This window comes from Mus pahari, chromosome 10 (genome assembly GCF_900095145.1).
Source record: "Mus pahari chromosome 10, PAHARI_EIJ_v1.1, whole genome shotgun sequence".
In the NCBI taxonomy this organism is placed as follows: domain Eukaryota; kingdom Metazoa; phylum Chordata; class Mammalia; order Rodentia; family Muridae; genus Mus; species Mus pahari.
The window spans coordinates 46,088,553-46,112,038 of NC_034599.1; the positions used below are offsets into that span (position 1 = coordinate 46,088,553).

The following is a 23,486-nucleotide window of genomic DNA, read 5'->3' on the forward strand; positions in this document are numbered from 1 at the left end:
CCCTGATAAATATTGTGTTGAATATCCTTTATAGTGAAGGATCTAGTTCAATCAAGTACATTTCGTTATGCTGTTTGATCTTCCTGAAATATCTTCATTATATTACAAGTGTGTTAATAGCTTTCATGTACCTCACTGTTACTTAAAACTCAAACTCCCTCCAGTCTGCTACTAGGTTAGCTCCATTAACTGAGTGCTGTGTCCACCTATTTCTTGCATAGTTTATTAATAATCATTGACGACCAAATTGCAGATTAAGCTACCTATTTAAGTTAATCAACGTTTTTTCTCCTTTCCCTATCCTCCCCCTCTCTGTTTTTTTCTCCCTTCTTCTCTGTTTCTATCTCCCAAATTCTAATTTTTGCAAAGTGTATGCTGAAGGATCTAGTTCCAATCCTTTGCCCCCTGTAAGACGGTTGCATTTTTATGGTTGCAGTAAACTCACTTTTGAATTTTGTTATCATATCTTCAAATGCCAACTGTCTACATCAAACTAAATGCCTTTATTACCACCTCCAACATGTTAAAATCTAATTCATCATTGTCTACTTGAAACCAGACCTACATATTGCTATCAACAGTTTCACCATTATTCTTCACTATACTTGCTTTAAATCCTAACTCTGAGTCAGTAAGATCTCTCAGGAGAACGTGACGTATAATTACTGGTAGTGATGACCCTGGGATTGCCTCATTAGCTCATCCAAGGCCAGTCTGTCACTTAATTATTGTACAACTTTAGAAAAATTTCTGAGAACAACAATATCAACCAGAGCTCCCAGGAACTAAGCCACCAACCAAGGAGTACACATGGCTCCAGCTGCATATGTAGCAGAAGACAGCCTTGTCATGCATCAATGGGAGGAGAGGTCCTTGGTCCTATGAAGGCTCTATAGATGCCCCAGTGTAGGGAAACCAAGGGCAGGGAGGCAGGAGTGGGCAAGTGGAAGAACACCCTCATAGAAGCAGGGGGTGGGGGTAGGGGGTAGGGGGTTCCCAGGAGGGGGGGAACCGGGTAAGGGGATAACACTTGAAACGTAAATAGATTTAAAAAAAATAAACAAACAGAAAGAGGGAAAATTTAGCACCTTCCTTATAAAGTTTTTTTTAAAGATTTGAATAATCAAATTAAGTACTTTAGCACCTAACTTAGGAATGTTCAACAAATATTAATTGTCTTATTTATAGAATTGAAAATATCTTATGCTTAAAATCTTTTTGTGTGATGCTAACATCTACCATTTTACTCAGACCTTTCCTTTGTTTCTTCCATGTAAACAAAACAGTCACTTAAACCACCTCTTCTCCCTGCTCAATGTCAGACTACACACCACCACTGGATTATCTTTCCGAAATATCCATTCATACATTATCAACTTTAGGCTGAAGCATGCTCACTCTAAGAAATAATGCTAACCCCTTATTCTAACATACAAGGTCTTCTACAACTGGTCGTTACATGCTTTCTTAGCATACTTCTTTTACGTATAGGGGAAGAAGAATTCATGAGGCATTCAAAATGCTGTACTTAAAAAAAAACCCTAGAAACAGAAATATAAGAATATTAGAGAAACGGAAATTAATCCAAACTAATGAATGAGCTAAAGAAGTGAATGTGGTTGCCTTGGAGGAAGAGTAGGATGGAAGTAGAAATGAAGGCAGACTGGAAAAGTCAACAAATCTTAGAAAATTAGTTTACTCCTTACAATAGTCTTTGCAAAAGTTAGAATGTGGGAGATAGAAACAGAGGAGAAGAAGGGAAAAAAAAACAGAGAGGGAGGATGGGGAAAGAAGAAAAAATGTTGATTAAAGCAAGTAGCTTAATCTGCAATTTAGATGTCTATATTAATGATTTTTAATAAACTATGCAAGGAATAGCTGGGCACAGCACTCAGTTAATGGAGCTAACCTAGTAGCAGACTGGAGGGAGTTTGAGTTTTAAGTAACAGTGAGGTACATGAAAGCTATTAACACACTTGTAATATAATGAAGATATTTCAGGAAGATCAAACAGCATAACTGAAATGTACTTGACTAGGGAAGAAATAAGAATGGTAAACATGCCGGGCAGTGGGGGCACATGCCTTTAATCCCAGCACTTGGGAGGCAGAGGCAAGCAGATTTCTGAGTTCGAGGCCAGCCTGGTCTACAAAGTGAGTTCCAGGACAGCCAGGGCTACAAAGAGAAACCCTGTCTCAAAAAACCAAAGGGGGGGGCGGGGGGGGGGGGAAAGAATGGTAAACATGAGATCTTCATAAACTTAGACATGAGATGATGAAAGCCTAGATTTGGTTGACAACTGCAGAACAGAAGATCCAATTCCAAGTCTTTTTGCATAAGAGAGTGAAAAAGAAATGAGAAGGAACAGTCCATTCTCCCAGCACAGAGTAGGACTGAAACAATATCTGTAAAGGTAAGTGGTGAGTCTAAAGTCTTATGTCTAAAAGAGAAACACTAACATAGAGTTCAAAACACATATTCCTAGGAGAGATGCAGATTTTTTGAGAGAGATATGGGAAGTGTAACAAGCAGAATTTCAAACCATCCAAAGAGGTATACAGGGGATGAAATCAATATTGACATCAAGGATCCTAGCTTAGATGACTTGGCACATGATGAAGCCAAGTTTAAAAAAAAAAAGAAGAGAGAAAAATAGTCTTTTTTGTGAGAAAAGACATTGAGTTCTGTCAGGCTACAACCCGCATGAATGACAAAGCCAAAATAAATAAAAATAAATTGTACTAAATGATCTCTGATTCCTCTAGAGTCTTCCACTCCAAACAGTAAATATTATCCAAGGATTTCATCATATTTTAAAATTAAGTTTTATTACTCATTGACTTCAGAATTCAAATGAACTGTACCAGAGTAGAAAGTTAACACACTGTCCAACTTCTCTATCTAAAACAGATTCTCCTTTTCAAAACTTGAATTGAACATTACCCTAGATAGCCAGATAGTTTTCATGAAGAATAAACATTTAATGCAAAAGTGTCCAAAGTGTGTCTCAACTTGTATGCTAGTGTGATCCAAGTCTATTTCAACAATCTCAACAGCAAAACTTGAGACTGTACCCTTTTTATAAAGATGATACCTAACATGTAAAGCTATTTCTAGTTTATTAAAACTACAGGTTAAAGCTATAAAAATATAGGCAGGCTAGTAGTAGCACATGCCTTTAATCCCAGCAAACAGGAGGCAGAGGTAGGCCAGCCTGCTACAAAGTGAATCCCAGGACATCAAGGGCTTATTACACAGTGAAATCCTGTCTTGAGGGAGGGGGAATAAAACCCACAACAAAAGCCAAACAACAACAAAATCACCCCTGCCACACAATCCTTTAAAAGTGTGCAAGATCTTAAAAGCCTTCTCCTGACTTCACTAAGCCTATGAACTCTCTCCACACTTCTCTCCTTGAAAAAGTTATCTATTTTGTGCTCACTATTTTCTTCTATTTGTTCTTTAAGTGCCTTTAGTCTAGCTTTTGGTCTAGATGTTCTTCCAAAATTGTTCTCCCTACTACATAGTGGTGATGTAAGCTTCTACTCTTCACTGTTCTTGGTCTACCAGTATCACCTAACCCAGATGCACACTCATCCTCTGGAGACTATGTAGCTCAAGTGATTTGCAGCAACCCCTTTTCTCTTCCTTTCCCTCCTCTGTCTCGTCTGCTACTTTCTCCTCTTTAATTTGAGGGCCTTGGAAACTAGACCTTGATTGCTCCCATAATTATATATACTACTGTTGTGATCTCTACCTGTCAAGAAGTTGAATTGATTTTACTTTCAAAATATAAACTAAAGGACTAAAGGGAAAATGACTCAGCCAGTAAAGCCCCTACTGTGTAAACATTAGGACCTGAATGCAGATTCTCTGCAACCACATATAAAACAGATTCAATAGAGGACCCATGTAAAATCCTGGCATGGCAGTATGCACCTATAATCCCAATGGTGGATCTCTGAGGCTGGCTGGCCAGGCAGTGTAGCCAAAACAGTGAGTTCCATGCCTCAAACTTAAAAAGATGTAAAGACACTTAATGTCAATCTATATCTCCACATTTACAAATGTACACTACACACACACACACACACACACACACACACACACACACACACACACAAAATGATGACTTTCCATCCTGAACAACTGTCAGCAACTACTTTAACACTGTCCAGTCAGATCTCTTGCTCTTTAGACCTTCCAGGTATAATCTACTTTCAAAACAGCATTGTCTTAGAGATGTTTGAAGGTGCTGACTCAGGCAGTCACTTGGCTGCTTAAGTCTATTTTATTTTACGTTTAAGGGTGTTTTCCTGTTCATATGTCTGTACACCACATATGTGCCTGGTGTTTAAGAAGGCCAGAGAGGGCCGGGCGTGGTGGTGCATGCCTTTAATCCCAGCACTTGGGAAGCAGAGGCAGGCAGATTTATGAGTTCAAGGCCAGCCTGATCTACAAAGTGAGTTCCAGGACAGCCAGGGCTATACAGAGAAATCCTGTTTTGAAGAACAAAAAAAAAAAAAAAAAACCAAAAAAAAAAGAAGGCCAGAGAGGGTGTCAGATTTCCTGGAACTGGAGTTACAGTTCAACTGCCATGGAGGTGCTAGGAATTGAACCAGGGTCCTCTGGGAGAGCACCAATGCTCTTAACCACTGAGCCTTCTCTCTAGCTCCATGCTGAAATCTTTTTTTTTTTTTTTTTTTTTTTTTCCGAAACAAGGTTTCTCTGATAGCTCTAGCTGTCCTGGGCTGGCCTCAAAGTCAGAAATCTGCCTGCCTCTGCCTCCCAAGTGCTGGGATTAAAGGCATGCGCCACCACTGCCTGGCAAGTTTTTCCATGCTGAAATCTTAATCACTACTGAAAACCTGCAGTACTAGCCATACCTCAATAGGTGCAAAGCCCCAAGCCTGCTTCTCACTCCTCCTATTTGCCTTTCTGACTAGTATCTCCCACTAGTTCTTTTCTTTGCTCCCTCTTGCTCCCACTTCCTGCTTTTTTCTCTCCAACCATGCTGGACTCTTTGTTAATCCTTGGACAAACTGGAACTCTGTGGCCTCAGGGACACTCTGCATCTGCTCTTCTCTCTCCTAATAATCCTTTTTACTTTATACATATAGGACTGTGTTTTCAAATATAACCACTACTCTTTCACTCCCTGTCTCTCTATCCTTTCATGCAAGGAAGCAGGGAAATATGAGCAAAACAGAAGAGAAATAGTAGCCAATCAGAAGTGACCCAGAGCTGGCAGAGATGCTGAAGATTAGCAAACATGAATGTGAAATTATTGTAACTGTATCCCTGATGGTCAATAGATAAAGACACAGAACACACACAAAGCGAGACACATATAGACTCTCATAAATCAAGGGTTTCAGTCAAGTTGTAATTTACTCAGTGTCTGAGGTGAAAAATACATCTAACTAGGAAAATAGATTAGACATTGCAGAATAAAAGACTAGCGAATTTGAAGACACAGAAAGATTAACTACCTAAAATAAAACATAGGTTAGAAAAAGAAAAAAAAAATCTACTGATCTGTGGGACAATTTCAAATAGCTTAAAATTCAATGGCCTAAACTCTGAAGGAGAGGAAAAAGAGATGGGACAGAAAACCAGTTAAGAAAACAGTGGCTGAAGGATTTCTAAATTCAGTGAAAACATTGTTTTTTACAAGTCTAAGCAGCTTGTGAACATTAAACCAAAGAATCTAAAGAAAACCACAATAGCGCATTATCAAATTATTAAAATCAGTGAAAATCCAGTTCAATCCCTTTATACTAGAAAAAAGAGAGACTCTTTTAGATATACAAAGACTGAAGAATTTCATTGCCTTCACTACAAGAAATACTAAGAAAGCCTTCACTACAAGAAATACTAAGAAACTCCTTCAAGCAAAAGGAACATGACTTTGCATGAAACTATGTATCCACACAAAGAAATAAAAGTGAAAATATTTAGGTATACAAAAAAATGTGGAAATGGTAATTTCTGATAAATAGGATTTTGAAAAGATTGAAATCTCTGCTAACAAGGATATATTGCTAAAACAAAAACAATGCTATATTGTGTTTTATAAAATAGGCTCAAGTACAATATGAGAAAACCATGATGGTCAGGCAAGGCAAAACAGAAGTATATTATTTTAACATTCTTATACTATGTCAGGGGCAAATGTTACTTCAAGGTAGACTGCAGAAGTTAAAGACTTGTACATGAACAGCCATAGCAACATTATATATCATAGCCCCAAACTGAAAACAGCTAAATGCCTGAAAGCAACCTACTTAAACTAACGTTTTATGGCTGTAGTGTAGCTTAAGAAGCCATGAGATTACACACAGGTCACCGCTGAATCCCCCAAAGCTAAGCCAAAGCAGGACTCAATAAACAGAATGTAAGAAGTAAAAAAATTAAGGTTCTCTTGTAAGGTGGCAAGTTTCTCCCTATCTTTTGCTAATTAGTCTCTAATGCAAGTAAGAAAATTAAGAAGTACTCTTAATACCATATATATATATGAGAAAAAGTTATATTCCATATTTTAACTTACCTAGTATTTTATTAGTCTGACTTAAAATATTATCAATTCTTAAATAATCAGAAAAATTAACTTGAAATACCCTATTTATGCAGGCTAGTGACTTTCTCAAGTTAAAAAAAAAAACCGTAAAGAAAAAAACTTACCAAAAATTTCTCCGTTTTTGGCATATTCTGTCACAAGGTACAACATACTTTTGGTCTCCATTACCTATTGATAAATGATCCTACATTAGTAAGACAGGAAGGATTACATTACCACATTCCATAGAGTTGCATAAATTAAAATTGTAAATAAAGAGTAAGTTATGAACAATTGAGAAGTCATAAATATTTACAAGCTTTGGTATACACTCATGGCATCCTTTTTGTGAATATTAGATCCTTGCTGTAAGTGTGAGTCCATGGAGCAGCAGGAGCAGCGGCTAGTAACTGTTAGAAATGTAGAATTTCAGGCCTGACTCCAGTACTACTGAATTAGAACTGACATTTTAACAAAAGTGATTCATATGCACATTCAAGTGTAAGGAGGTAAATAAGAAGCTTTGCAGATTTTCTACTGTCTCTTAAGTCTGTGTGCTATGTTATCAAGGCTGTAGTCTAGCTGAGCCAGCACTATGTGGTATCTATGTTCTTCCCTACAGTACTTTATTTAATAGTTAAAAGTTACTGTAATTTTATTTTTTTTAATGATTTATATATTTTTATTTTATGTGTATTGGTGTTTGGCTTGCATCTATGTTTGTATAAGGGTATTAAATCCCTTCGAACTGGAGTTACAGACAGTTGTGAGCTGCCAAGTGGTTGCTGGGAATTGAACCTGGGTTTTGAGGAAGAGCTGCCAATGCTCTTACCTGTAAAGCCATTTCTCCAGCTCCCTGAAATTATAAATCATTGTTTGCAAGTTGTTTATTCTACTGTGTTTTCATTTAAATTAGCTTCTGTAGGTTCAAAAAGAAAGTATATCATTGTTAGCAATTTGATTTTTAGAACTATAGGAATGGATACTATTAGAGTCAAGTTAAGCAATTTTTAGATTGTTTCTCTGTATAACTTGTATGTGTGGTGAGAGTCTGTGTGTATGAGTGTGTGTTATGCATGTATGTGTGCACATGTGCAAGTATGTGGAAGGGAGAGGTCGGGTTCAGGTGTTCCGCAGAAGCTACCCTGTCCGTCTTTTGAGGCAAGGGTTCTCCTTGTGCGGGAAGCCCACTGATTATACAAGACTGACCGGCGCTTCCAGCCCCAGGGATCCATGCTGGGTGTGAGTGTACATCACTATTCTTGTCTTTTTACTATGTAGGTTCTGGGGATCACACTCAAGTCCTTGGCTTTGTACAGGTTCTAGGGACCAAACTGAGGTCATCCAGCTTGCAGGTCAAATACTTTATCAAAGGAGCTATGTCCCTAGCCCTGCAACACTCTTTTAATCGTTGTCTGTTGAAAGGCTGCACACTAATTTTGCACTAAAATACATGCTTAGGACTTTGCTTCATCAACGGAAAAAAAATAAGAATTGTTGACAATTTGGAACTAAAAATTCAAATAGTAACTCAACTTTACATATAGCTGGCCATATTATGTGAACCACAGTGAATGAGTTTAGAACATGGTTTCCCAGCACTTCTAAAATGATTATAGAACTATCTAAAGATAAATGTAAAACAAATGTTTACAGGGGAGAGTCTGATACATTTTGACTTAGATTTCTACAGCTTTAGAATTTTAGGAACTGTTTTGAGTGGCACAACATACATATTCTTACATGCTTTGGATGGTTTCCAACTTTTTAAGTTGAAATTGTCAAACAGTTACATTGTTTACAACTGTATACACATACACATATGTATAAATATACATACAAGTGTATGTACATGCGTATGTATACATAGAGAAAGGGGGAGGGAGAGAGAGAACAAACTGTGTATGTATGTCCTGTATAAAATGCATTCAAGGACATAATAAACAAAACTAGAAGTTTTAACATTTTCTTACAATCCCAATGCATTTGGGTTGCACACCTGAGTGCAGTGGTGTGACAGCCAAGACTGACCTTCGGAGAAAAGGGCTCTGAGTTTTAACCCTATTCCTACGATACTAAACACTTGCTGAGGCTGAGTTACTAATGTGATGTTTATCAGCTCACAAAACTTCTGAAAACAGATTAAGTCCAGCATACCATGGGTACACCTATCACAGGGCATCAAAGCCACAGGTCAGCATATCGGGACATTCCAGTTTAAAAGCCATTTTCAATTGAAAGATACGGTACATTAACCAACAGAAACTTTAAGAGATAGCTTATTGATTATTAAACATGAAATACTGCTTTAAAAATCTGAGAAAACATTCCCTTTAAAACACATAGCTTAAACTTAGACACAGTTTACAAAATTTCTTAAAAAAAAATTATTTATTACACACTATAGCTGTCTTCAGACATACCAGAGGAGAGCATTGGATCTCATTATAGATGGTTGTGATTCACCATGTGGTTGCTGGGAACTGAACTCAGGACCTCTGGAAGAGCAATCAGTGCTCTTAACCACTGAGCCATCTCTCCAGCCCACAAAATCTCTTAATAAAACTGATTTTTTAAAAAAATGGCTTACTTTTATGACTCATCAAAAAATATGAAAGGAAAGTCATAAATCTAGGTATTACAAAGTTTGCCTCTATGCAATAAACTAGCCTTTTGATTTCATAAAACATAAACATAAGCTTTTCAAATAAATAATATGTATGATATCCTCATTTATGGTACAACTACCTTTGCAAACCCAGCAAGTTTAGGCACAACTGCTAATTTTTAAAATAGCTAGCTGGCAGTCTAAAAGACAACTTTAATATTATATTTTCAAGTTATATTATCAAGTTGCTTCCCTGTTTCATTTTTACAAATTTAAATATATAGAAAGCTTAAAAAACTCTTTTAAAAAAGCACACTAGAAAACCTAGCATACAGGTAAAAATCACAATGAAAACAGACATTAGAATGTGGAAAGCATAAGGAGAAATAAGGGGAAGCCATACCTGATACAGTTTAATGATGTGAGGATGGTCGAGCATTTTCATTATCTGTACTTCTCGGTAGATTTTCTCAAGGTTTACTGCATCCAGCTGTGATTTGTCTATTATTTTTATAGCCACCTGTAGCCCAGAAGACACATAAATACAATTAATATATAACACTTAACAGTCTCCAGGCAAGGCTTAGGAAACGATATCTGAGATGGCGCCTGTAGGTGCCTGCCTACTCTGATAGCTAGTGTAATTCAATGTCCATTTGCTTGTTCATGCAACATACATATCTTAAGCTTCTACTAATTACAAGGCACAGTTCTGTCTGGCAGATTCCTTAGCGTGCTGTAGAAAGCAACTCTTCAAGATTACTTTAAACTGAGAGAGTCCTAGCACTTTCAACCAACCATCTCACTGTAAATCCCCTACAGTGTGAGTAGTTTATTGCCAAATGGGAAGCAGCTGATGTTAGTTTCTACATTGCTGAAAAGCTTTTTTAGAAAAGTGACAGGATCCAAATAATATACAGAGAGACCTTTTCTACTTTCTGAAAAAAATTTTAAAACATTTTATAGGCATTTTTCATACAATATATTTTGATCATATTCTTTCCCTTCCTGCAACTCCTCCCAGATTCTCCCCACAGATACACTTAAAAAAAAAACCTGAAATGCAAAATATTAAAACTAATCTATGAGAAGTAATATAAATGGGATAAAATTAAAATGCAAAACTCCAAGTGTGTAAAACTCTATTAACTTGAACTTTATAAGAGTTTTTAACTTCAGAAGCTGGTATGACCTGATTCTGCCATAACTAAATATACAACCAAAGAAGGGGACTGAAGGGGGATGACAAAGACTCAGAAACAACAATTACATAGTTTCTTTTTGGTTTGGTTTTTTTTTTTCTTTTCATATAACTGAAAAGAACTAATTTTTAGAAATTCATAGATTTGGAATAAGGTGATCTGATTTAAGTAAAATATTTGGTAATTAAAAACCTCTATATTTAATTCTAGTAAGTTCCTAAGAAATTCTAACGTGAATTTCAAATACTTCTTAGCCTATGTTGTTTCAGCATACCTTTTAATATCAATTAATGTATGTTCTTTAATGGTTCACCATTCCCAAAAAGTATAAAAGACAATAGGACTCAGCCTATCACTGGACTTCCTTAGTTTCCCATTCACACATCTCTTCCCCTTCCCCCTTTCCCTCCCCACTTCTTTCTGGTTGCTTTATGCTTTGCCATGTGTGTGTGTGTGTGTTTTTTTTTTTTTTTAATTTATGAAAAGCTACTTTCATTATGTCTGATGTTTTATTATATAATAATCAAAATATTCTAGAAAACTGATGTCAAACTGCTAGCAAAATGAACTGCCAGTGATTGTACTGTGCTTGCTCGCTATGCAAAACAGCAAGTACTGCTGTCTCTAGCCCTGTGAGGGGACCTCCTCCAACCCACATATTTAAAGATACCCCATTCTTCTTACAAATCAGCATGACAGAATCCAGAATCTGTAACTTTCATAAAAACCGCCAGATAAAAGGGCAAGGCTGTGTTGGAATGGAACTTTCTATAGGACAGTGACATGGAGTTTCACAGACATCATGTTTCAAAGAAACGCCTTTTCCTACAGGTTTCTGAAGTCTAGACATCAACACCTTTCTCAACAACAAGCTGCTGCTATTATGAGTCAAAACCATGTAACAGAATTTGAGAAAAAGGAATCACATTAAAAATAGTATAATTATTCTCATTAAGAAATTCTGTCTTAGCTGGGTGGTGGTGGTGCATGCCTTTAATCCCAGCACTTGGGAGGCAGAGGATTTCTGGGTTCGAGGCCAGCCTGGTCTACAGAGTGAGTTCCAGGACAGTCAGGGCTACACAGAGAAACCCTGTCTTGAAAAAACAAACAAAACAAACAAACAAACAAACAAACAATAACAAAAAAAGAAATTCTGTCCTTATCTTTTCCTTATGATTTAATTTTAAAAAATGTGTATACGTGTGTGCCTGTGAGAGTTCATGTGTACCATGTGAGGGCAGGTGCCTGCAGAAGCCAGAAGCCACAGGATCTCCTGGAAGCTGAGCTGCACACCCTGACACCCTGAGGGGGATTACGATTCTCTAAAGAAAGGTGTATGTTCCAATGTTCCTTGTAGTAGAGCAGTCTAACTGCTTTAACATACTCAGCGATAATGGCACAACAGTTTATGTCTTGCTCATAGAGCAAGCTTAGATGGGTGGAATTATTAACGAACATATACAGTTCAAAAGGCTTTCCCACGTGTAAGGTGTGGCTTCTAAGGTTGCTCTGAAGGCTGAAGGTTGTCTCCATCCTAGCTAGAAAAGAGAAAAGAGCTCTAAAGACCCTCCCAGGAGATTTTGATGGGCAGGCCTCTCATTCATTCCATTAGCTAGAACTCAGTCACATAATTGTACCTAAATGGATAAGGACACAAAAACAGTCCAGTTAATGCCCAGACACAGGAAGAGTGGAGCTTTTGATCATCAGGGAATCTCTGCTAAGCTTGGTAAGACTATCTGCCAAGAACTTCTCAGAAATGCAGTAATAATGACAGTAGCTTTTGCCAACTGTATAACACATCTTAATTTTACAAGATACTTAAATGCATTTTATCTCATTTATCATTCAATTTTGTCAAATAAATGAAAGAAGCAGGATAACTAGGAGCTGATAAAACTGAGATTCAAACGACATTAAATATTAGCACATATTAACATGCATGAGGCCCTCTGTTCAAATCTCAAGACCCTTCTTGGCTCCACCTCCCAAAATAATCAACAAAGGTTCTAAAGCTCTAGCAAATTAAGGTGGCTGAGGGGAAAGATGAACTGATACGACCTCAGGTCTTCCATTCTAAAATCAATCTCCTCACTATTTAAAAAAGTTCACTCTCCACACATCTATTATATGCCAAATATTATGCCTAGGATACAAAAACAAATCAGATGGGATTCCTATTTTCAAAGAACTTATCTTGTCTGTAAGAGTGCGGCAATTAAAACCGGTTTTTAAGAAAGCGTTGGAATTTCTCAAAAGCATACTGAAAAGTCTCCAAATTACAAAACATTGTTGATTTAAAGGTAAGTATAAACTTAGTTTTTCTGCATACCTTCTCCTACTTGTTAATAGTTCTAAACCTAGGACAAAAATATGCATAATCAAGAGAAGGTTAAGAAGACTAAAACTGATTCTGTTAATTAAAGGACCTCTTTTATGTTAACTGAATCATTCAACTGTTTAACTCTTGATTATACACACACTCTCTTAAAAATAATATTCCTTCCACTAAGGAGGAAAAGGCTTCCTCTCTATGTAGGACATACAAAAATCAGAAAGACTGCTATCACTCAGAACCCTATATAATGGTGCTGACCATTCATTCAACCACAGACATATTCAGAAAAATGTGATTTTAAAACAAAAAAAAATGCTATTTTCACTTTTATATTAGCAAAGACTGAAAAGTAGATATGTACATGAACCAAGTTTTATGAGACAGCCATTTTGTAGAAATTTTGTATGACTATAAATAAGGTATAATTAATTCCTCTAGAAAGCAATTTAACAGTTTTTATAAAGGACCTTAAAAATCATACATTCCATTAAGTTTGAGGACTCTGATGCTGAAAAAGAACCTGATGGGAACAATCTGAATTAATGACAAGGATTTCTGTGTAGATAAATTAAATGTATTACTTAAATGCAAAAATATAAATAGTTGAAAATAATTACATGCTGAGGATTTTTAAGACTATAAGAGAAGTAATCCAAAGTAACTTTCCACTTTAAAATGTTTCAACAATTCAAAACAAAAGACATGGCAATTAAAAGAGAGGCAAAGTCACAAAAAGCAATTTACAAGAAAAAAGCAAATAGCTATCATATAATACTATAGTCAAAGTAACCAAAGAAATACAAATTAAATAGCAAGGAAAATACAAGAAATTTTGTTTATTGGGGGTATCCCTCAAAGTGTTTTCCCTAATAGTAATTATGGTACTGTTTGTGCAGAGGACACTCTGGCCTTCAGAGAGGTAATAGATGGACTCTTCACCCAAGAATTCCACTGCAGCACAACTGCTCTGAGGGAATAATCTGGCATGCAAATGTATGCAAAAGAATATCCTCTGGAATACTCAGAGCACTGCAATAGAGAAAGATGAACTTTATGCTCAGTAAAGCAAATTAGTTAAATAAAATATGACAATGACATGAACGATGCCTCCTAATGATGTTCTCAACCTGTGGGTTGTGACCGCTTGGAGACTGAATGATCCTATCTCAGGGTCACCTATCAGATGTTCTGCATATCACATATTTACATTATGATGCATAACAGTAGCAAAACTACAGTTAGGAAGTAAAAACAAAAATAATTTTATGATTGGGGTCACCACAACTTCAGGAACTGTATTAAAAGGTTGCAGCATTAGGAAAGTTGAAAACCACTGCTGCCTTACACAGTGGTTTTAGGGTGTGTGTGTGTGTGTGTGTGTATGTGTTTGTTTCAAGTTTTGCTTTATTATGAATAAAACTGTTATGTACAAATGACACATTCCATTTATGGACATATGCATTAATTTCTTTTAGGTAAATGCAAAGGATAAAGGTTGACTCTTGTTGTATGTGGGACGTATTTAAAGCTTTTAAAAATCTCCCAAACTATTTCCCAAAGCTTTCCTTACTTTCTATTTATCAGCAATTTCCTACACTTCTGTCAACCTTGGTATTGTCCATCTTTATCATTTTAGCAGGCGCTTTTAGAGAGTGTTTTTGTTTAATACCTGGAAATGTTACTAACAAGTGAAATACAAGAACAGAGGTTATATGTACAGTGATATCAATTTTATTTCAAACATACAAAATACAAGTGAATTTGGAGGCTCTGTGCCATCATCTCCTGAGTTTTGAGAGCAGAAGTATGAATGCTTAGTTTGTTTTGCAAGCTTTTCCACAATGGCTATAATGAGTAGGCCTAACTTCTGTAACTGGGTCAAACTGTGTGGATATTTTATACTTTTAAGAAAAACTGAAAACATTAAAGGATTGTCACCAATTTAATTTATCTAAGATGCATCTCTTAATCTGCTAAAGAACTTCAAACTTTTTTAAACAAAGAGTTTCTGATGAAATCCCCCTTTGCTTCCATTCTTTTAACTATCAAAAATGGATATAATAACTGGATATTTCTATTCTTGGAAGGATAGAAAGCATTTAATATGAATTTTAAATGAAAAAAAAAACTTTTACAGAAATCACTTACTTAAAAAAAATACAGATGTAGCCGGGCGGTGGTGGCTCACACCTTTAATCCCAGCACTTGGGAGGCAGAGGCAGGCAGATTTCTGAGTTCGAGGCCAGCCTGGTCTACAAAGTGAGTTCCAGGACAGCCAGGGCTATACAGAGAAACCCTGTCTCAAAAAAACGGAAAAAAAAAAAATACAGATGTAGGAGGGCAAGTAAAAGGTCTATTAAAAAGGAAAGAGCTATCATAAGGAATTCTGTAATCCATTTGATGCCAAGGAAGTGAAACTTTAATCAGCAGCGGACTATAAATCAAATGTCATCATGTGAATCCAAAGAGGCCAGTTTCATGATTTCCAAATAAATGTTTTCTTAATTGCCTGGTGCCAAGATAGAATTCCTTAGAGGACTTGAAATCAGAACACACTAAACTCTGTTAAAGGTAAAAATTTCTGCAGATCAGAGAAATTTACACAACTCTAGGCCAGCTTAGTGGGTAAAAGCACTTGTACAGGCCTGATGACCTGAGTTCAAATCCCAGGACCCCATATAAAGGCTGAAGGAGAACTAAATCTACAAAATTGTTCTTTTGGTTTCCACATATACCACAGAGCCATAGCATGCACATGCCCTTCCCCACATCACACACACACACACACACACACACACACACAAATTGAACATTTACATAACTCTTTTATTTTCTTTATTTACATTACAAATGCTATCCCAAAAGTTCCCTATACCGGCCCCCCCCCACTCCCCTACCCAACCACTCCCACTACTTGGCCCAGGCCTTCCCTTGTGCTGGGTCATATAAAGTTTGCAAGACCAAGGGGCCTCTTCCCAGTGATGGCCGATTAGGCCATCTTCTGCTACATATGCAGCTAGAGACACAAGCTCAGGGGGTACTGGTTAGTTCATATTGTTGTTCCACCTAGAGAGTTGCAGCCCCCCTCAGCTCCTTGGGTACTTTGTCTAGATCCTCCATTGGGCGCCCTGTGTTCCATCCAATAGCTGACTGTGAGCATCCACTTTGGTGTTTGCCAGGCACTGGCATAGCCTCACAAGAGGCCGCTATATCAGGGTCCCTTCAGCAGAATCTTGCTGGCAATTTACATAACTCTTACTGTGAATATTTGTTTTCCCTTCCATGATAAAAGAGGTAATTTTAATAATACTTAGCAAAAACAATTTAGCAATTACTTGCCTAAAGACTAAGAAACTAGAGAACAGTCTAATAAAGCATATACACACTATGACAAATCAAAGTCCTATTTCAACACACAAAAGACCATATCCAAGCCTATTTACACATGTTAGTGGTTAAGACATTTGGTAACAGGTCCTTCTATTGCACAAAGTACAGCTATGCCTTAAAATCCAGAGTATTTTTGTAGCAAAAGACTAATATGAAAGCTACTGAAAAGAGCTGCAGGGTGTCAAAGCAAAATATAAACCAACTGTGTTTAAAAGCCCTCTTAAAGAAACACCATGCTCATGGCTCAACATGCCCCCCCCCCCTTTTTTTTGTTTCTACTCTTACTATAAAAATATAATTCTAAACTTTGTTTTTGGGAAATGTTAAGAAATTCTACACTTTAAGGTGGCAGACTGAGAATCATGCTTGAATATCCAACTCCCAAAATACACACAGAAAACTTTTTGGTGCACAAAGGCAATTTTCAGACGGCCTGTGATGTCGCTCTGAGTGCAGGTTCTCTTGGTGGTAAGCAAGTGAGTCAGCAGCCTAATTCCTACAGGCCACTTTAATAAGGTGACTCTCAGAACTTCTCCCAAGTTTCTGTACACTTGTCTTCATATGACTGTCAGGGGTAAGCAACACAAAAGTATGGTATTGAGGAAAAGTCCATTATCTGTAAAGAGAGGGAGCTGAAAACACTGATGGCTATCTCTGGGTGCATTACTGAAGGTACAAGTAATTATTTTCATTTATCCGTATTTAAAAATTTTTCGATAGCAAACATGATAGATTAAATAATAAAAACTCTTGAATGTAAAAAATTATACCTTCTCACTTAGTAATTTCTCTAAAAATTACCAGCAATTCCTTCTCCCCAAAACATTTAAAACAGTCTTACATACACAATTGTGTTCCCTGTCAATTGTTGAAAACTGGAAATGATATAATAGTCAATTAGAGAATCATAAGTAAAATGGGTTATCTATAAAGTTGAATTCTAAACTGCTAAAATACTGTAAAAAATTATATATATATATGATAAATAAAATGTAAAATGTGTGGGCACAGACATATATTCTATGTCTTGCCACTTATAGAAAACAAATGCATTAAGAATACTAAAAGGCAATGTGACATGTTGAGAACAATGTATTCCCACAATGGAAGAACTATATGCTTGTGTGCTATGCTCTCCTTTACTCTTTACATTTGCTATACTAAACATTCTTTAATAGAAAACAGAGCACTTAGAAGTAGAAAGTAATTTTCCTAGAATTTTTCTTAGACAAAAACCAAAAAAGAAAAAAAAAAGAAAAGAAAAAGAAACCACCTCCTGAACTAACTATATAGTTAACTAGAAGGGAAAAATTGCTTCCTAATATAGTGTTAATAAAACACTACTCAAGGACATTCATAGAACAGAAAACTAGCAACCACTACTGCCCAAAATAGTTTAATAGTTTAAATGGTGTTATTCTTTTCCCATCGTGCTAATTTTACAAAATTAGCTCCTATAATTCATAAGCCAGCTTACAAAGATTTTATAAAGTATTATATTAGGAAACTAGATTCTACCACCCCCTTCCCTTCCCTTTTGTGTGCAAAATTTACACAGAGATGAAGCACATGAATACTGCTTCAGATGACGTAATTACATTTCTTGGTGTTAAGCCATTGGATAGATTAAACCAAAGTTAATGTCTCTTTTGTATACTAATTTTTTTCCTAAAAGGGAAACAGACTTCTCTCAAGTGCTACAAAAACATACCTTATTTTTTGTAAGTGATACAGAACAGAAGATAAAGAGCTATTAAAAATAAAAGTATCTGTCACATAGATGTTTAAAGTAAGTCCTAAGATTTGTCTCAGGGGCTGTCAAGATAGCGGGAGAGTAAAGACACTTGCTTCGGATCCTGATGACCTCAGTTTGAACCCTAGCACCCACAACAGTCAAAAAGAGAACCAGATCCTGCAAGTTGTCCTTTGACCAACACACACACACACACACACGCACATATACACATACACACATATACACACACACACACACACACGCATGTGTATACACAAATATAATTAAAAATGATTCTATTCTTAAATTGCCCCAGGATCAAACTTGATGAAAAAAGAGATCTCCAAGTTCTAAAACACAAACCTATAATATTAAAACAAAGTACACAAAAGAACTTCCATAGCACTAAATATAATCATATTTTTCTAATAGTTTTCTTTATATTATTATTAACTGTTCTCACTTTAATTACTGCGGAATGTTAAGCAATGACAATCTAAAATAATGCAAAAGAGTTGAAAATTTCACTATTTTATTTACAGTTTGTACGGCTGTTCTATTTATCAAAGAAACAAATATTCAGTAAATAAAAAAATTGTTCCTAAAGAAAAAAACTCATTGAAACATAAAAAACTGAGTCCATGATTTTACTAAGCAAGTCTTCATGTAACTTTCTTATAAAACTTCAGAAAACCATTTTGCAAACTAAAACACCTACAAAGACTTTTAAGTATAGCAACTACTCGACCATTTCTATGCCTTAGTATCAATAATCACAAAACAACCACAAAATGCTCAGCCTATGCCCTGTCAAAACAGAAAAGCACAAGTGAGGTGGAATCTATCGCCTAAACGTTTAGCTTTTAACATAAAAGAATTTTATAAACATACACTACACACATCCCCTTTAGCAACTGCAAGAGCTTTCATGAGCTGACAGGTGTCTTCACAAATATAACTGATCTGACAGTCCTAGGCAATGTTACTCCACAGTGCCCCCTAGCTCGCTTCCTAAGAAATATCAGCTTGAAAGGGACACCATCAGAATTGTCACCCTGAAGAGAATGTATAAATTGCCATCAGCGACACTTAAGCATCTCTGAGATACAACTTTAACTAAACTTTATCTGACAACAGCTGGCCACTAAATATTGCTAATAAGAAAAAAAATGTGTGGACGGATTTGGTATCCAACCACACAACAATGTAACCAGAAAGTTCAGACTCTCTGTAATGTGCTATTTTTGGCAATCATTGAAAAGGACTCATAAATACATCCATTTAAGATACTTCCTTTTAATTTAACGTCGGGGTAAAGGTATGACATTTAGCCATAACTCTTTACAAGAACGGAACACTTTATTCATTACAAAAAATGCTGGGATTAAATTAAGTTATGCAAACGTTTGGTAATGTCAATATACTTATCATTATAGCAATCTAGAGTCATAACACTGGTAAATTTGTGAAAGGAAAAATTTTGACCTTGGTACTGATGCCCTAAAGAAGAAAGAAGAAAGATTTAGGTGGTGTGTCAGAGATTTGTGAGGCAAAACAAAAAGTGAAGACAAGTTAGACATGTCCTCCTTCTTTATGGAAATGGACATGAAGCAAAACTTTTAAGTACAACTGCTAAGAAAACAGTAAGGCTTTTAAATGCCCTTTACATAAGTGTAAGTCATCCTGGGTAGGGGGTGGAGGTGGGGGTCCTATATTCAAAGATTAGAACGTTAAGAACGTATTAGGAAAAAACCCCGAAAAGGATGAAAACTGGGGAGAGAAACTGAAAACCGGTGAAACTCCAGTGGCAATCACAAGGCAGAATAGAGTACGTCAAAACACACTAGGTTGTAGTCTAAGAAATGGTTTTGTTTCTATCGTCTTTTCCAAGGTATTTAATTTGCACGTCTTAAAATAGAGACCCCGAGGAGAGCAGCTTGAGGCAATGAAAGGAAGAGGGTGGGCTAGGTAAGAACGGAGACTTGGGGAGAAAATATGTGCGGTGCATTAGAATGTACCGCGGAGGGAGGAGGATGCTGGAGAGTCAATGTCAGGACGCTGTCGAGAGCTGAGTACAGTCCATCTGATGTGGCTTAAGGAATGCGTGCTCGCAGCCAGCATGCACACCTGGTAAAGGGACAACCCCAGAGAACGGTGCAGAGCTGAGATGACCAGTTTTGAACCAGCTCTATTGTCTGGTGTATTTGCTATACCTCCTGCAAGTGACCAAACCAGCCAAAGCACTGTTTCTGAGACCCTGCGGGCCCAGAGAAGATGGACAGCGGCCGGTCCGCACAGGTCGGGTCAGCGTCACCCCCTCCTCGCCGAGCAGAGAAGGAGGGCTTAGTCCGGGCCGCGCTCCGCGTCCGCCGAGCCTGGGAGCTGCTGGCCCCCTTTCTCCGGCCGGCGACGTCGGTCCCCGCGCGGCCCCGGAGCACCGAGACTTCCCCTCCCACCCCACCCCCAGCCGAAAGCCGGGAAGACGCGGAACTTGTGCTAGGGAGCCGAGGCCACAGACCAGGTTCCCGGGTGGGAGAGTCGGGACGGAAGCCTGTGTGGCTTCCCGGGGACACACCACACACACTCGACCTGCACCCCGCGGTCCCCGCAGAGCCAGGCCCGCCGTCCCCCGCCCGGGGCGCAAACGCGCCACGCTCCCGCCGAACCCCGGGGCCGCACCTCCGTCTTGGTGATCCGGTGCCGCCCCAGCTTCACCACGGCGAAGTTGCCCTTGCCCAGCGTGCCCTCGATGTCGTAGAACCCCACCCGGACCGGCCCGCGCTGCAAGTGCCTCGGGCCATCCGCCATGACCATGCTTGGCCCCCGCTGCAGGACACGGCGACGGGAACGCGAACGAACGGGCCGGCGAGGAGCGGCGCGGAGCGGGCAGGAGGGCGTCGGGCGGCGCGCCTGGGCTCTGGGCGACGGCCGCGGCTCTCGCTCCGGCGCTGCTTCCCTCCCGCCCCACAGGGCCCAGCCAGGCGCGCGCCGGCGCTGACGTGAGCCGACGTCAGGGGGCCGGGGCAGGGGGCGGGGGCGGGCCTCCACCGGTCACCATGGCTACCGCAGCCGCGCCGACGTCGGGGGCGGGAGGGAGGGGCGGCGCGCGGGTCGGGCGGGCTCGAGGCTTCCGGCCGCGGCGAGGCCTGAGAAGGCTGAGGAGGGCGTCGCGGCCGGGGGCGGGGTCGCCGTCCGCCCCGCCCCGCCCCGCCCCGCCCCCCTCCTCCTGCCTTCCAGCAGAAGCGCAAGAGCGAGCCCTGGTGGGCCGTGCGGAGGATGCACTGGGCCAGTCTCCTGGAGGGTCGCCCGGCGCTCTCCGCCCAGGCAGCCCTTCCCGCCAAAACCTCTCCCTCAGCGCGACTGCAGCGCCAAATTTGGAGCCCGAGGAGCGCTGTGGCTGAGCAATGCATTGCTTATAGCCTCTTTGTGTTCGTTTTAGCTCGCTTGTCAGTACTATATAAGTCTCTCCACTTTTTGACGTCTATGAGAATTCTTCCTATTTACAGCGGTCGGTCACTTGCAGAAAAAAAAAAAATGTCAGCGCTAAAGAGACCCCGGAGATGATTAAGCCCGGAATTTGGAACTAACGGGCTTCGGACCCTGGAACTTCTGAAATGCAGGTTGAGCGTGTTACTTAGCTGAGCATGTCTCTGGGGAGAGGTGACCCTGTATTATCCTAAAACGTTTTGGGAACTTATCAACTGGTTAAAAAGTATCTAATCCGATTTGTTTCCAGATGACGCAGCAGGCTGCCAGAATGAAGGGAGTTGCCGACGTCACACAGGTAATGCTAGAATTCTAATTATAAACCATCACACCAGTCTTCCATATGGTGACCTAAGAAAACACAGCATTTTAATGTCTTGAAATATATTATGTGTGTCCAGACCTTGGTTCCTGGGTACCACCCATTGTCCATTAAAAGAAATGCAACTCGTTTGGGAGTAATGACTCAGACCAAGGCAGACAGGGCAAGTATAAGATGCTCTTAAAAGATCTAATTGAGTAAACAAGGGGATTTCTTGTATACAACAGGAAGAATATGTCAGAAGCCAGTTTGAAGGGGCCCACCAGTGCCAAATCTGAGCCAATCTAAGTATCAAAAACGAACAATTTTAGAAATACACTCTAACACACATTACTTTTACATTTTATTTTGTGTAGAAGTCAGAGGACAGGATGTGGGAGTTGGTTCTCACCTTCCATTCTGTGAGTCCTAGAGGTAGTTGCTGTAGGCAACTTTATCCAGTGAGCCATCTCTTAGGCCCTACATTGTTTTGTTTGTTTGTTTGGGGATTGTTGTTTTTTTGTTTCTGAAACATCATCTCACGTGTAGCTCCAGATAACTGTAACTTGCCATGTAGACTAGGCTGTCTCCTGAGGGCTGAGATTAAAGGCAGGTGTCACCATTCCCAGCGTACATTAAAATTTTACAAGGAGCTCATACTTCATATTTTCACTTTATTTTTTTTAGACAGGTTCTCAGAAATATGGTATATGTGATAAGCCCCCTTAAATGTCTGTGCCCTCCCCCTCTCATTCAGGAAACTCAAACTCAGAACCACCCATGCCCGGCAAGTATTGTAGCACTGAGTTATGTTCCCAGGCAGGATAAACGAGAGGAAGATGCGTGTAGAAATTATAAAATCGCCATCTTGTGGCTGTTATAGTAATAACTGGCTCAGACAAGAATTATCAATAGGTGTTAAAGTCATTGGGTAAAGTTTGGTTGGGGAATAGGGTCTATATCTATACAGTCTCAAAATATCTTTGGAATAAAAAAAATCATTGGGCAGGATTAACAAAAGATAACAAATTATAGTGAAGAAATCTGACAGGCACTTTCCTGATAGAATGATTCAAGTTAGCAATTGGGATAAAAATAACACACAGGACCCTCTGATCTGAGGCACCCAGGACACATCTCTGATATCCCTGTAAAAGTACAGATTCTGAATGTGTCACGAAGGAACAAAGCAGAAAAATGTAAACTGCAAACATCTATCCTCTAATTACCCAGCATGCTTTAAAGTTGCCATTGTTGTGAAAGAAAGGCTGAGGAAGAATTTTAGATTTAAGGTCTTAAGAGACATACCACTAATGCAGCACATGGTCCTGGAAAACATGGCACCAAAGGCAATAGCTGAAAATAGAATTGGATGCATATCAAATGTAAGTATTCTTTCAATGTTGAACCCCTTAAAGATTTCTTTTACTTTTAGCTATGTGTGTGTGTGGGTATTTACATGCAGGTGTGCGTGCACATGACCATAATGTCCTCCAAAGGGCATTAGTTTCCTATAGCTGGAGTTACAGGTGGTGTTAAGGCACCTGATGTGGGTACTGGGAACTGAACTCAGGTCCTCTGCAGGAGCAGTACTCCCTTTAAATCTGAGCCATCTCTCTCCAGCCCTTAATGCTAGGTTTCTTGATTCTAATCATTGTACTGTGCTATGAAAGAAAGTATCCTTATTAAGAAATACACACTGAGTAACCCAATCACAAAAGAAGTCACTAGATATGCACTCACTGATAAGCGGATATTAGCCCAGAAGCTTAGAATACCCAAGATACATTTTGCAAAACACAAGAAAACCAAGAAGGATGACCATCATGTGGATACTTCATTCCTCCTTAGAATAAGGAACAAAATA

The 23,486-nt window shown here is 38.8% G+C and overlaps 1 protein-coding gene across 4 annotated transcripts in view; it reads right to left on the minus strand.

Moving 5' to 3' along the window:
* Sik2 (salt inducible kinase 2) overlaps positions 1 to 20,838 on the minus strand; it is a 114,691-nt gene extending 93,853 nt beyond the window's left edge. For 3 of the 4 annotated variants that reach the window (XM_029543763.1, XM_029543762.1, XM_029543760.1), the window contains exons 1-3: positions 20,512 to 20,786; positions 9,571 to 9,687; positions 6,685 to 6,748 (exon numbers count right to left, since the gene is read on the minus strand). In XM_029543763.1, the coding sequence (XP_029399623.1) occupies positions 6,685 to 6,748; positions 9,571 to 9,687; positions 20,512 to 20,646 (316 nt within the window). In that variant the 5' untranslated portion in view covers positions 20,647 to 20,786. Of the gene's footprint in view, positions 1 to 6,684; positions 6,749 to 9,570; positions 9,688 to 20,511 lie in introns of all 4 variants that reach the window. The other variant, XM_021207720.2, reaches the window with a different exon arrangement.
* Between the last annotated feature and the right edge of the window lie 2,648 nt (positions 20,839 to 23,486).